The sequence below is a fragment of the Odontomachus brunneus genome, unplaced genomic scaffold, assembly GCF_010583005.1.
Source record: "Odontomachus brunneus isolate Ranch 3 - 2012 unplaced genomic scaffold, Obru_v1 Obru_scaffold_031, whole genome shotgun sequence".
NCBI lineage: Eukaryota > Metazoa > Arthropoda > Insecta > Hymenoptera > Formicidae > Odontomachus > Odontomachus brunneus.
The window spans coordinates 2,519,044-2,534,881 of NW_022639481.1; the positions used below are offsets into that span (position 1 = coordinate 2,519,044).

General features: G+C 39.4%; 1 protein-coding gene across 1 annotated transcript in view; it reads right to left on the reverse strand.

Annotated features, from left to right (window-relative positions):
* The window catches only part of LOC116843273 (mitochondrial inner membrane protein OXA1L), a 155,605-nt gene extending 141,285 nt beyond the window's left edge, over positions 1 to 14,320 (reverse strand). Inside the window, exons 1-3 of the mRNA XM_032813564.1 lie at positions 14,169 to 14,320; positions 13,952 to 14,034; positions 13,747 to 13,779 (exon numbers count right to left, since the gene is read on the reverse strand). Coding sequence (XP_032669455.1) covers positions 13,747 to 13,779; positions 13,952 to 14,026 — 108 coding nt within the window. The 5' untranslated portion in view covers positions 14,027 to 14,034; positions 14,169 to 14,320. The remainder of the gene's footprint in view (positions 1 to 13,746; positions 13,780 to 13,951; positions 14,035 to 14,168) is intronic.
* Positions 14,321 to 15,838: the final 1,518 nt, after the last annotated feature.

Here is a 15,838-nt window from a genome sequence, read left to right on the forward strand (position 1 = left end):
TTGAAGCGTTTGACCCGCTCACCTGGACGACCTGCACTGTAGGAACATGGAAAATCGTTCGCGCGGGATATTTCGATTTTTCTCTCAGTGAAGGAAGATCGTATCGAAAAGGTCAATTCGTAACAGTTACACAACCTGACGGCGATCCGCACTTTTAGTCGTTTTTCTCGCCTCATCTTTCTCTAAACAAACATAAAGGCGCGCCATGAGGTATCGCTTCCGCGTGGTAACCTCATGTGTGCGTCCCTTAACCTACCACCTTCCTTGCCGATGCGAAGGCGAGGTTTCGCCAAGGGTCAGGGAGAGAGTTTACGTCGGCGTCGGTCGTGATATATACTCGTCGGATGGGCATAGGTGCAGGACGAGGAAGGGAGAGGGGAAGGCAAAAAGGGCGCAGTCCACCTCGCACGGGCGTAGGTTTGTTTTAACAAGGCATTTAAAGCGTACTCGGTAAACATTCGACGAGAAATATTGGTTGTTTATGGCGCGGTGATTTATCACCTCGCGCTTGGACGAACCCGGCGAATGGGATGGGAGTGGAAATAAGTTCAGGTATGGTTCATTTGGCGCGAGCGCGCGGGAGGAAGAAGGGGGCAGTGGGCGAAGGACCCTGAGGGCGGACTGGGCCCCTCGCTCTCCGCCGACGCGTTCACGTTTTAGCGCCGCTTAGAAGGATAAAGAGGGCCCTCGGACGCGCGTATTTATTTCGCGATGCACGCGAATAAATTTCACTGGAGGTTCTAATAATTGTCCATGCCTGAGCCCTTCCACTTTCCGACTATCCTGTATATGTCGATGTGTATGTTGAGAACATTCAAATAATCGAGTTAATATACGCGAAACATCACATTGTTTTGACAATGTATAAAAATGTCATTGAGATAAATTTGAAATAAAATAGATAGATTGCGTGCATATAGTAAAATTAAAGTACGCTTAACTTGAAGATCTACATTCGCGATTCCTAAAACTCCCATTCGCGCGATTTTGCTCTTTTTCTAATACATATAAATACCACGGCGGCCCTTCCAAGTGTGCCCCTTTTTATTCTCAGGATCTCCTTCTGTCTCACGCCCATATTCATCTCGTTAACTTTTGAAACCGTTACTGAATCCTTCGTTCCTGCCACGTCCCACCGGAATTAAGAGGCTCACTCATTGATCCTGGTCGACTAAAATATTACAAAACGACCGATTCCAGGAAGGGATACGAGGAAGCGTTTGAAAGATGTCTAAAAAATTCGTCGAGCTATTAAGAGGAATCCTTCATCGCTACCGTTGAAGATGATAATCTCAGGTGGCTACCGTTGCGTCCCACCCCGCGATGACGGGCTGCAAGATAGATTTAACCTGGTGGTTAGCCAAAGCTCGCCTTAGGAGGTCCTGCGGGCTTGACACTATTAAATCCTATATAGACAATGGCTGCGGGAGCCCGGATCTCACAGGAATGCGCGGCGTCGCGGGATCGTTGAAACAGAGATGTTTTCGAAATGAGGCGAACTCTTTTACCACGACCATTCTTAATCTTCATTAGTTCGTTTAGGATTTGCATGCCGAGGCGCGCATGTTTATCTGATCGGACGACACGACCATACTGAAAGAGAGAAGACGAGTTTTGTCGTCGAATTCTCCTATAAAGATCCCCGTAAAATATTATGTATTAGACGCCCGGATAGACATGTTTAACTGTAACAATTATTAAAAATAATTCACGACATAAATTGTAATACTTCAGATTAAAGAGATAAAAATGTAAAAGAAGTAAAAATTGATCATCTTGCCAAGATTCTATTGTTTGTAATCTTGAAAGATGTTTTATCAGGATAAAATGTTGTTGCTTAACGAATCAAATAGACAAATGAGTTGACAAATATTGATTTAACATTCTCAATCTGAAGTATCCATAATCCTGGTGCTCTATGTAAAATTACTTCAACGCCCAAGTACTCCAGAAAATAAATAACGTTATGTAAGCGACCATAAAATGATTTTCTCGATCCGTCGCGGGTCGACGTATCCTCGATGAAAGTTCTGCATACAGTCCCCGGTTATTAGGCCCACCCAATCGGTACTTAATCGTGACCTAACCTCCAGCGCAGCGAGGAACGAAGGGGGCCAAGAAGGTCAAGCTTAGCCCTGAGACGCGGCCACGGCGAACCTTATCGCGCTCCTCCGAGCCCGGGTGGCCTACTCGGCCTTAATTGCGGGCCCATATCACGATCCAATATGGCCGCCCACCGCGAGTATTAGACCCTATAGCGAACGTCAATGTCCGCTTTATGTAAGAAATACGATATCATGCATCGCTCAGCAAATAAACAGTCAAAGACATCCACCCATGCATTGGTATGCAGCACTTGAATTTATGAATTGTACAAGAATAATGTGGAAATAAAATTGACGGGATTTTCCTATTTTGCACGAAGTTGGGAAGATTTTGCGGAAGAGTTACAATTTTAAATTTTGCGGAAAAGTTACAATTTTAAATTTTATAATTTCAAGCTGAAAACGTGACAAATTTAAACATGAAAAATAAAGACTGTGATACAGATATGCTTGAGCAGACTACACTGAGAAAAAAATGTTTGGTATTCGTGACTATAATCACACAGACAAATATTTATTATAAATTCAAGAAAATCATTTTTATTAAATACTATTATGATGTTAGTGATAACAACTTTATATACATCTTATTACTACCATTTTCGTGTTAGAACAATCAAAAAATATGGAATCGAAAATAACTATAATTTTAGTTAGATCAACCATTTTCTTCTTTCAGTGTAAGAATAGATAACAAAAGGAACTAAAGAGAAGTAGATTCCTTCATGCGTTATAGGCATTAGAAATTACAAGATTCCAAAGATTTCAACGTCGATTTTCTACTTCTGTAAAATAGAACTCAAAGAGATCTACATTTTATCGACTTAAATATTTAAGATTCCAGGTATAAGACTGAATTCCAAGGAAGACCATTAAATTTCTATAATGCCGCAATTTGCAAAATAAAAACTCTCGGACACTCCGTATTTGCAACCGACAACACAGACGCAGACCGCGCAAGGATTTGCCGACAAGTGGTTCGCGGCGAAAAGGAATGCGTATCGCGAGCGAATATCAAGGCATCCTTCGCGAAAATAATTAATCACGTCGCCGATAAGGACCGTCGATGCTGACAGGCGCGGATTGGTTTCATGAGGCATGCCGTATCCTCGTTCAGCGAGAGGAAATGGTTATGCTGGATCGGGATGCCATCTAGAATATGTGAGACTAATGGTCAGCTACCTGATTAAAAAAGGACAAGCAGGACGAGAAGAGGACCAGGAATCGGCGTTACCAATCTGGAAAAGTGACGGGTCACACGTACACGTGATCCGCGCCGCGGCGGCAGGATGTCTTTCCTTTCTCTTTCTATCGCTCTCCGTCTCTCTCTTTCTAGGACGAAGTAGATTGAGACACCGAGCGGTTAACTGATCGCTGATAAGCCGATGGTAAAATGAACATCGGGTGCGCCATGAGCCAACCGCGAGATAAGCATCATTTTTCAGCGTGTTACACGATGAAGAGACCGCATGATGAATGAATGTATCGGCCCGCCGCGATTTTCCACAGCGCGAACCTAGGCTAGCGCGTATTGGTTGTGTTAGTGGATGCATGGCAAGATAACGCAATCGACACACTACAAAGAGAGAATCCTAAAAGTCAAACAATTAAAGGATTTGAAACATACAAATTTGGAACATTTAACATAAAATTGCAGACTCGAAAGATTTCGGAATTTAAGTTACCTAAAACGTACCAGAAATAATCAACATCGGTAAATTTTGCAAGTACTACAATTTGAATATCTGAAAAAATATATACTGAGAGGAAGAGAAAATGAGAGAGTTCAGCTTACAAAAATCGAACAATATCCCCTAATTAATAAGTAGTAGCAATAATCCTTCAAACAAGTCCAACTTAATACTTGCTTTATATTTCTCCTTACCTCTCTTTTTAAACCATTCCGTCAATTGTACTTGTCGAGCAAATCACTTAAATGGAGCTTCATTAAAACTTCCGTAACGCGTGTGAAAACTTCAGACTTCAACTTTGCCATTCTTATTCTCATACTTTCCTCGAGATATCTCTTTCTTTATTCGGAACTAACTACTAACAGCAACGCCTAGTTCAACAAGCTACGTAACATCTAATTAGAAATCTGAGGATCATCCAACCAAACCTTTCGCTTTCACGTTATTCCGCTCTTTACAAGCTTCATCACAAACAGAGTTACGGAATCAATAGCACGCAGATATCATTTTTAGCAGTTCACAAACAACCATCACGACCATCAACACAACCACCAACCACCGTCATCTTGAAGACGTTTTCCCTCGCACACTTCGTCGACGAACATTCCAAGAGAGAAAGAGGGGGACAGCGAAAGGCAGGGCAAAGGCAGAGGGTCGCAGGTGCAATTTTGCGCGAATGCTGCACGCATGTCGGATAGCCGAGAGGGGCGATCAAGGCAAACGCACCCTGGAGGACTGGGCGACGAGAACAAACTAGCCTCTGAGCATCGGTGGTGGCCGTGTTCCGTTCGTTTCCTCTCCGCGGAGCCGAAGAGAGAAGTCGCCCGGTTATGGCTACGCCTGCTACGCCAGAAGAGGCGGTTAACGAGTCTAATTAGCGACGAAAACGAAAACGAGTTTGACCCTTTTTTCTCTCTTTCTCCGTTCCTCTTCCAACTCCTCTTCGTCTACTACTGTCTTTTTCTCTTTCACTCGATCCCCCTCCACGTGAACGTCCTTGTCCGCGAAATGTCTGCTTTCTTCGTCTATATTCGTCTACTTCCCTTCTTTTCTTTGACTAATTCTCTTAAAATTCGCGGATTAAAAAATTTTAGTATATAAAAATTTATGAATTTAGGAAAGAAATTATAATCATCTTGGAACCTGAAAATTGAATTATCTAGGAATCTAAGCATCTAAAGCTTTTGAAAATCGAAGGTCCCAAGGATTAAAAAAGACACGGAAGTTTCAAATCCCAAAAAGCTATAAATATAGAGAGCTAAAATTTTAATAATGTCTGAATCTAGGAATATCAGAAACCAAAAATGTGAAATATTTAAGAAATCATTAATTGGAAACTTTTAAGAAGCTGTAGAGTACACGGTTGAATTATAAAAAAAATATTTGAACATGCAAATCCGATTAAAATAAAAAATCCAGAGATTTAGAAGAGATTCAGAGGCTCAGGGGGAAGGGAGAGTTAAAGATCCATGAATCTCTTCAGGTTCATCTCTGTGTTTTTCTTGTCGTGCGATCGTCTGGCGTCTTCTCTCTACAAGACAGACCCTTAACCGACTCGAATCCTTCAGCGTCCTTTTCACTCGATAGAAGTGGGGAAGAGTGCGAGAGGAAATGGGGTCAGTGGGACGCACCGAGGTAGGTCGGCTGAGACGAGACTTTAATTTACGTGCTTCGCCTGATTACGCTTAGGTCGCTACTCGGCGGAGTCTCGCAAAACGCGTAGCTGCAGAAGAAGCCGAAGAGAGCGGAAGACAGAAAAAGAAAAAGAGGGGAGGAGAAAGAAAGAGAAAGAGAGAGGGCGAATAGGGGTGCAGGAGAGTAAGGAGAGAAGGGATAGAGGATAGCAAGGGCATTATCATCGTCGACACGAGAGCGAGAGTAAGGACGCGCGGAAGAAGACGAGAATGGCCATTAATTAAGAGGAGGATAACGACCCCGGGATTCGTTAGTATGCCTGTGGGCAGTGTCCTAAGACATTCCGTTCGCTGGATATATTCAAGAACCGAACTGCTTTCCGTATATCTCGCCGCTCATTCTCATCCTTTACCTTATCTCCGCGCCGAGGGAAATTTTTAATTCGACGACAAAGTTATCGCGCTTACGCCTTCGAAATAGAGTCATATATCTGACGCTTCATTTCGAATTTGGTAAATGATACGTCTGGAATTATCGGTGAGAGGAAGTAAAAGTGAAACTGGTTTCTCGCCAGTGAATGAACGCGTATTACTACGCGCTAAGAATAGACATAGAACATGTCGATTGGATTCAAATTTTAATACGCGACCTGAACGACCGAAGAACTTAAATGGGTGAAGAATGGTTGAGCTACAAAAATGAACTAATAAACTTGTCAAATGACAGACGCGTCCTCATTTAAGAAAATTCAAATTTGATGTAAAAGACAGAGAGAGAATAACAAATGGTCCAAAAGCTACGTTAGATTTTTGTTCATATACATCGCGAAAGATCAGAATAAACAGAGACACATGGTGGTTTGAATTAAATTTGATTCCACCTGTATTTCTTTGTTCCTTCCTCGTTTTGTCACGGTCAATATCAACGATTGGTCGCACGGTTCGCGTAGAGGCTTGACTTGCTAATTCTTTATGATCCTAATCGGGACCTAACACCGTGGCATTTTTTAAGCTACCGTATGGCTTGATTGAGCCTCAGTGAAAAGCATTCGATTTATACGGGGGATATCTTGATCGGCGACCGAGAGAAGAATGTACCTTCATTAAGGCGGCCCGGACGTACACGGTTTCGCTCTCGGTCCGAACTTTGGACCAATAATCACATTTTTTCGTAGAAACCTAGGAGTCCCAGAAGTCGCCCGAGAAATTTGTTTAACCACACCGCTGGGAGAATATATGAACCCGCTCACACAAAGTCCACTACCGAAGTTCGCTAGTACACCGAAATCTGCGTCTAGGATCTATTTTCTGGCCCTTACAAGAAATATGTCGAGAGAAAGAATGGTATGTATCAAATAAAATTAAGTGCACTATTTTTCTCCGTTATTTTTTCAAGTAGTGACTCTCCGTCATTAAAATTGCACTACTATGCACTGCAGTGCTATTATTTGAAGAATCATCTCAAGAATAGCCAATCGAGATTGCACCACACCACGGCCTTGAATAATCGTGTTTGCAGATAAAGGAGGTCATCGAGTTCACGAAGCGACAGACAACTCGACACACGAGTGGGAGTTACCAACACGTGCAGGCGAGATACGAGGAGGAAAAAATATATTCCGTGAAAACGGAGTGCAAATTGTTATGCACTTTGATTGCATTTAAATTTAGAACGTTACGCACATAAATGTTATTACATTTTACATCCGCCATCGACTGACAGATTCGTGATTAAGTGCGTCATCGAACAGATCATGTTACTGTGCAAGTCATGTCGTAACGACAATAACTCGCAGTCATTATTATATTAGGATATGCAGGACAAAAACGGAGATTATACGAAACTGAGAGATTAAATTAGCAGACAATACGAAAGACATAACATGGTAATAATAATAATATTATAAACATGGTGATATAATATGACGAATTTAAAGAGTAAATTTATAGTCCACGTTCACAATTGTGTCATTGAATCATATTATATCATATCATAGTAACAGTAAAAGTAGTGCCACTCGAAACCGTAAGAATGAATGTTTCATTCAAGCTTAGAGTGGATTCTGACTCCATATGAGTGAATGCTCCAATCGACCAGAGTGAATCAGAGTTCCTCTGAAGATGGAACATATCAGATTCAATCCTTAGTTTCGAGTGAAAATGATCAATCAACGACCTGGAGTAAAGGATTCATATAAGAGTGGAAAATCACTCGAATTCGAACGTCTCGATGGTCATTCCAGTTTTCGAGTGAAATTTCACTCCAAAAAATTTAGAGAACACTCTCCATCTCTCTCATCAGGAAGTAAAGTCACATGGCAAGTGTTCAAGTAGCAGAGTTCGAAGCAGAGTTACGAGGATCGCGAGGAGAACCTGCTCGAGAAAGAAAAATCGTTCCAGACGAGAGAAAGAGAACGAGAATTCGCGCAATGCAAACACGAGGTATTTCGCGACGCGCTCGGACGCGCGCAAGGCGATATGTACGAAGGTGCAGGGCAGAAACATTGTCGGCTCGTAGCTGTCGTCGGCTGAGGAGAGCACTCCGTTAGTTCGAGAGCCCGTTGTGTCTGGCTAACAAGTCGACCCTCGTGGCCCCTCGAGGGTGGTCGGCCCCGGGAGGTCTCCCGATCACGCGCCCGGTATCGGCTACTCGGACACGCCCGCGGTCCGTCATCCCATCATCTACGTTCGAACGGCCGTGCACGACACCGAGAAGCCGAAGAGAGCGGCGAGGGCACCGAAAGAGAGAGAGACCGAGGGCGCGCGTGCACGCCCGAAGACGGCCACGGGTACCACCGCGGGAGATACGATAAAGGTTCCGCTATTTATACGATGCGGCCCACTTCGGACTGCCTCCAGCCACCCATGAAGAGCGAGTCCGAGGAAGGCTCCGGCTGATGGCTCGCGGTTCGCTCGATTGACATGCTATTGTGATCTTGCAATGGCTCAATTAAATCGCCGGAACATTTGTATACATGATCGAAATGGCTGTTACGGGACGATGTTGCGAGAGAATCGCAACGGGTTAGCGAGTTCGGTGTGTTTGCCGGATTGAATGGATAATTTCTTTTTACGCGATCGCGCGATGATCTTATTCCAACGCGAATATTGCACGAACCTTTTCTTCTAGAACAGGTTCGCTTTACAATCGTTCATCGTGCAGCCCTGCTACGAGCACTACTTGAATACCTGCGATATGATTTTGTTTCGTAATGATGAAGAATATGATGATACATACGTTCAATAATTCCATTAGATATAATGGAATAATTATCCTATATTAGACGAACAAGTTGATTTTTTAAATTTATCATTATGTTACATATCGTATTGTTATATCGTCATCTTATCAAATTTAGCAATGTGGTACACTTCGAAGACTGTCACCGGCCGAACATGAAGAATAAGAGTTCAAGGAGTGCTATATTTATTTCTAGTTTAATTGGATATTGTTTAAATTACGTGATGATGTTGAATAGACCCGTCTGTTACGTAATTTAGAATAATAAGAAAGGCAAGAGTGTGTGCTTAATAGACAATAATCTTTCTATCTATGAGTCATCTTTCCACCTATTACGCAAGATAAAGTATTGTTATAAGGTAGAATTGACGCATTGATGAAGCTGTTGGCCAAGAGAGCCGCGTCATCAAAGGGATTGAATCTAATTGAGGCGCGACAGACGTCTTCTCACGTCCCACGATGCTTGAGACAAAAAGCTGCGTTACGCCCAACTAAAAAGCCAGGACGTTTCCCACGTGACCCGTCGAAGCGAGGGAGGCTGGATCTACCCTCCTGCTGATCGCGAGTGCTCATTGTTTCACGGAACAATAATGACCCGCCGTTCGCAATAAGAACTTCAACAACAAGTACGCGAAAACTACGAGGAGAAATTATAAGCTCAAAAAATGTAAAGAGGGCAAAAACGGAAATAAATGAGAAAGTAAAACAAATGCAAAAAATACCAAGATAACCAAATAACGTTCCTACCGAGAAATGAATATTAATTTGTACAAAAGAAAACTATTTAAAACAATAAATCACGTATCTGCTTCGTTAAGATGTTCAATAAACAATTACCGATAGTATGTGGGAAGTAAAAGAGAGCAGGGTGAAAGCCATGAGAAAGAGTAAAAAAGAATTGTGGGGGAGGCGGAGACGTAACGGGGAGGAAGAAAGAGATGGGGAAACGTGGGGAGATAGAAAGATGCAGAGAGGGAGAAAGAACGGATCATGCAGAGGGTGGAGGCGTACAAAGACTGCGCAAAACACACAAACAGGCGTATTGCAATAATGGTCGTGCGTGTTGTACAAATACGATATCGGGTTGAGGGGGCCGCCACACGGGCACGTGACCCTCTCAAAGGGCTCGTCGTATAACGAACACCCCCGACGGTGAGGCCCCCCGCAGGGGACGCTCGTGTTCCGCGACCAGTTAGCGGGGTTAACTTACAACCCTGCGGCCAACACGCCCGTCTCGACCTCTGAGAGTTAGCGCTTTTTTTATATCCTTTTTTTATGTCGACACGTTATTGCAACAATCATGCGGCAATTTTATACGTTTTCCGCGTTTTCGAGGGATGAAAGCTCTGCAGCACATATTGCACCATTGTAACTTGGGCCTTCATTAGAGGCAGTTTGGTGAATTTGGGCTGATAATGAAGTTGCAGCGCGATAATGAATTCGCGTAACGGAATCTCAAATAATAATAAATAATTAACTTTATCAAATTCAGTGAGAATCTACCTTGATAATCTTATTCTTTTCAGAACAAGAATTTTTAGAGAGAAATATAATTAGCTCAATTCTGTGTGGAAATTTCACAATTTAAAAGTTTATTGGAAATCGTTGCAGGTTATATTGGCCGCGGAGTTGGTCTGTCATCAAAGTTTTGATGAGCTAATTTTGTACTTTCCAAATTTTTGCAATATTTACAAATTAAATTCTCCTCCTAATAATGAAACGATGTTATTTCGCATGTAGTAATTAATTAAATAACTAATATTGAACAACATTCTTAATACTTGAAATATTCGGATCAAATAGCTTTTAAAATTTCTTCCTAATTTCCTGTTATAATAAATACATCTAATGAGTCAACGAAATCTCGATCGACGCCCACGATTTAATAACGAAACAAATTGAAGATGCCGCCCCCGCAACGACGCGACAATTAATATCCCGGCGGCGTGCTCTCATGGGAAAATTTCATACGTCGAACGTGGGCGAGCATATTCGCCCTCATTAACGATCCGCATCCTCGTCTTTTTTTCGTCCCGAGGGCTTTTTCTGCGCAAGATTTCCATAATAAAGAGAAACGCCACGATATCGATAGCGACAGTCGACAATACGTTTCGCATAGTCCACGAATCGAGTAAGGGAGCGACGGCAATTCAAATGAATCACTAGGGCCCTGCGCGTGTAATGGAGGGTGTACATTCGGAAACTATTACGGGCACGTGATATCTTCCGACACGTGCTCTTGCGACTTGTAAATTACGCGTGTGCGCGTTCGTCCTAAGTCCGGCCGCAAATTGAACTAAAGACTGATTGAAAGGATAAAGGAACTATGTTATATCTTTACACTGTAAAAAATCTTGCGTATATACAGTACGTAAACAAATGTTTCAAAAGGTCCACTCTAAATTTTGTGTAAAAAATAACTCATTCATGTATTCATTCGTGTGTTATTTGCATTATGTACAGACTAGTACATAATGTAAATAACACACGAATAACATATAAATGAGTTATTTTTTACACAAAATTTAGAGTGGACCTTTTGAAATATTTGTTTACGTACTGTGTACGCAAGATTTTTTACAGTGTAAAGATGTAACATAGTTCCTTTATCCTTTCAATCAGTCTTTAGTTCAATTTGCGGCCGGACTTAGGACGAACGCGCACACGCGTAATTTACAAGTCGCAAGAGCACGTGTCGGAAGATATCATACAGAGATGAAGACATATACAGAGTTGAGTTGTCTCTATGCAGAATAATTATTTTACGGATTCAAATTTATGAAGATAAGAAACTCCGAGTGTTCAAATTTCAGAATTTGAGGAATTCAAAACCAGTTCTCTAAAGATCAAAATTTCTATCGACTGAACATTTCGAAGTTGACGCGTTATATATTGTTAAAATTCCGCGTATCAAGATTTTCAATAACTAAAATTAAAGAAGTGTTGAACTTTCGGACCATGAACGCGCTATCTAAATGTATCTAAATTTCATTCTGCTTCTGTATTCAGTTTAGCCGCATAGCATAAAAAAATATTCTCTAATAATAAAAAATATAATAATAAAAAATATTCTCTAACAATAAAAACTATGCAGGATGTCTCAAAATTGTTGCTCATCGTTTAAAATCTTATATAATAATATTTTCACAATTTCCTGTTGGGTTTTCATATTCAGTATTATGATATATTGTAACACGTTATAAAATATTGCCACTAAATCTAATCTAATCGTTGAAAATCGATGCGATTTACTATTATGCATGCACTACGGAAAACTCACTTAGTGAGTTGAAATTCAGCACTCACCATCCCTCGTGAAGTCCACCGATGTCCAGTTAGGTCCACCGACATCCATCAAAGAAATTCGTGGCTGCATACTGTGAGATGCGTGGCGTCCTACTTCACGTTGACTGTCACTTTATATCTCGAAACGGAATTACAAGTTCACTAAACAAATTCGCACGATAATGTCTGTCAAAGTACGACTAGTTCTCTCACTTCGCAGACACACTCGCGGTACGATACATTTTGTAATTTTAGAAACACACGCGCGACTCGTGAATTGCATGAAAAATTTACGAATTGAAAGCCGATCGCACTAATCATAAATAGCTCAATACCGTACGCGAACGAAGTAATCGACGGTGGCGTGAAGATCTCACGTACGTGACTCCGTAGTAGCCATTAGAGGAGTCAAGTTAGGGAAGATTACTCCCCAATATAGCTCCGCAATATTTTTGCGAAGTTTGCTTCGCAATCTTTGCGAGGTCTGTCCCGCAATATCTTTGCGAGATCTGTCCCGCAATGTCTTTGCGAGGTTTGTCGCGCAATATCTCTGCCCCGCAATATTTCTGCGAAGTCTACTTCGCAGTACTTTTGTAAAGTTTACGTTCACAGTAGTTCTTCGAATTTTAATTAATGATTGACGAATTAACAAAAATGAACAATTAAGGAAAAATCATATATAGAAAATATAATCACGGTGAAAAAAATGAATATAAAAAATTGAAAACTAGATATCGTGATAATATTAATACATTTCAAAGTGAAATCTACGAATTAAATTAATAAAAGACCAAATTAAAATTCGCATATTCGAACTTGTGATTCGTGAACCGCGTGGAATAAATCGCGAGCTAAAATCGACCACACTGCTCGCGAAATCAATCGTGAAAATGTCTAACCAAATTATTTCGTGATACTATCGAAAAATTTACTTTTATAAAATTTTAACTAATTTCATTTAACGAGATTCTTTTCTGCAAAACGTAATAGCAATGCAAATGTACGTGTGAGAATTTGAAAAAGCTAATGTCCGCGACGATAATTACATATGAATCTAAAAATAATAACGCGTTCCGCGGGTGATGGCGCAATTCTGATGCGCATATACATAATAGTATAATCAAAACAATGTAACAGTACATTCAAAACAATTAGGAGATCTCATCCCGACTGAATAATTCTGTTGAATAATTCTACAGATCAAAATAAATTGACAGCAATTAACTGAACTATCGCATTCATATAAGTACTAAAAAGAACTAAAACTCAAGATTGTATATGTACTATAAATACTATAAGAGCGTTATATAATTATAATATTTAAATATTTATTAAAAATAAAATATTTAAAAATAAATATTTATTAAAAATATATATCATAAAAAAGTATCATTAAAAATTTAAATATTCATTAGAGCTGCTATAAACATTTTTGAAAAAAACAATCTCTTAATTGTTTTGAATACTATCTTTCGTACAATGTATACACACTGAAAAAAATATGTGATATTTATGACTATAATTGTATAAAATAATTGTGTAAAATAATTGTGTAAAATAATCGTAGTCAGAAAAAAATTGTCTAATAACTGTCTAATCTAAATCGTTTACGATAATAACATCAATGCTATAATTTTAGAGTAATTGTTTTTCTTTTCTTTCAATGTGTAAGTGCAAAAATTCAAACATGTAAAAATCTACGAGTAAATCGCATCAATTTCAACAAGTATTACAAATACCCGCCACCTTAAATCCCACCACTTTTCAAAAAACCCATTTTTCTCACTCACCGAAACGCCGAAAGTCAGGGTTGACGTCACGTTCTGTAACAAAAAATACATTGCTGATTAGATTTAAAAGTTCAGATTAAAGAATATGTACACGCAAATAGTTTGTTGACCGTCATTTGTAATCATAGTTCACAAATTTTTATTCCGATAACAATAGCTCAGCATTTAATCACAAAGAGCTAATCGAAGGAATCTGTATGCTTACCTTCAAGCCAACCTTGCTTAGTCCGAACCGGATCCTCCGATACAGCATCTGCGTCCACCGTTTGGTCACAATCATCGTTAAATCTGAAACAAAAAGCAAGTTTTTTGGTTAATCATATAAATAAACATCAATGTATCAAGCTTAAGTTAACTATATATTTTTAAGGCAGTATTATATATCTTTTTTAAATCAAATAAAAATAAAAAATCCTAATTACCCTCAAAAATTCAAGAACACTGCTACTACCAGATTGTATAGCGCAATGATTACACGTACGAAATAATGTAACGCGTTTCACGCACGTTTCGACTGACTCAGATAGTCGAGAATAATGCACGACGTCTCTCGATCCGTCTACCAGTGAGTCCGAGATTGTTATGACTGTTTGAAGATTTCGTAAATACACATGGTATTGTTTCCGGGATCACGTGACTTTCAACCGGCGCCGCGGCGGGACATGCTTGGGCTACACCTCGAGAACACCGTTACGTTACTTATTCAATTTTATATTTTCTGTATTGTAATATTAGCATTATATGTTCTTAAATTTTAAATATTTAATCAAATTCTCCCCGCGCGCGCGCGTTGACGTTCAAACCGTCGAAATATATAATTTTTCCACGATGACAGTTATTCGCGGCAATCCTCAAAATTAACAAGATATTTACGTCGAGATTGACGCCAATCGGCATTATGAAGAATAAGCAATAATGAGATAACACACATATCTTATAAATAGAAATGATAGAAGAAAAAACTTTATATAATTAGAAAATTAGAAAATAATTAGAAAATAAAATTAAACAATTAAAGCGAATATTATTATACAGTTAAAAGGAATTAAAGAATTAAATTGGCAGGTGAAATTATTAAATTAAAGAAGCTATTAATTTCATAATAGTGCCAAAAAATGTACTTTTCTAGTTATAAAAAAACTACGCAATATGGTCATGTTTATAGTTTCATTACGCATGAATATTTTAGGGTTACTGTATTGTGATTACTGTCAGCAGCGGAATAGATAAGTACTTCGTCGAGTAAAGCTTGTATTTACACGCACTGACACAAAATTGACGTGTGAAGCACACACTTGTGTCTGACAGGATGGCCTTCGATGGAAATGACACGAAGTCGGGGTGGAAGTTATTATTCGAATACACGCAGTTTCCAATTATAGAAAAATCGTTACAGCATAATACATGTCACACGTAGTTTGACTCCTACTCAAAAGGATGTTTCAATAAATCCAACGTCACAGTCAGTAATTTGTCGTAAATAATTTTCAGACTACGCCACTTTTATGCCGAAGAAATGAGAAGGTAATAAATTAATTTTATATGCCACTACAATGTTTTATCACAAAAAATTTTTAAATTAGAAAATTTACAAATATTTCTGATATGTAAAAATAAAATTGGTAAGTAATATACAAAAAATATTGATTCTCCTATATTAAGAGAATGCTTATTGAAAATAATTATATCGTGAATTTTACTATCGCAAATAAATTTATTTATTAAATTCTTTCGAATTAAAAATAGGCAATTTTTTGTTAAATTTTTATTACATTTGATTTCTGTGAATTTCTCAGTGGTAAATGATTCATTGAAGCACCTTTGGGGGAGAAATCGAACTACATGATGAAATTGTCACGTTGAGTAAGAAACCAGCAGTAGGTAAGAAAGGAAAAACGGATATCGCGTATTTCAGTGACTGTCTTTACGATATATCCTCGACTGATATTTTCACGCGAGATAAACGTGTAAGAGAAAACATGGATAAGAAAAAACATGATATAATCGATTGTGAGTAAAAGTAAATTTGTTGATAAGTTATCTGTTTTCTAAATACTTTACGAAAAAAGCTATGAACTCATGATTAAAATTT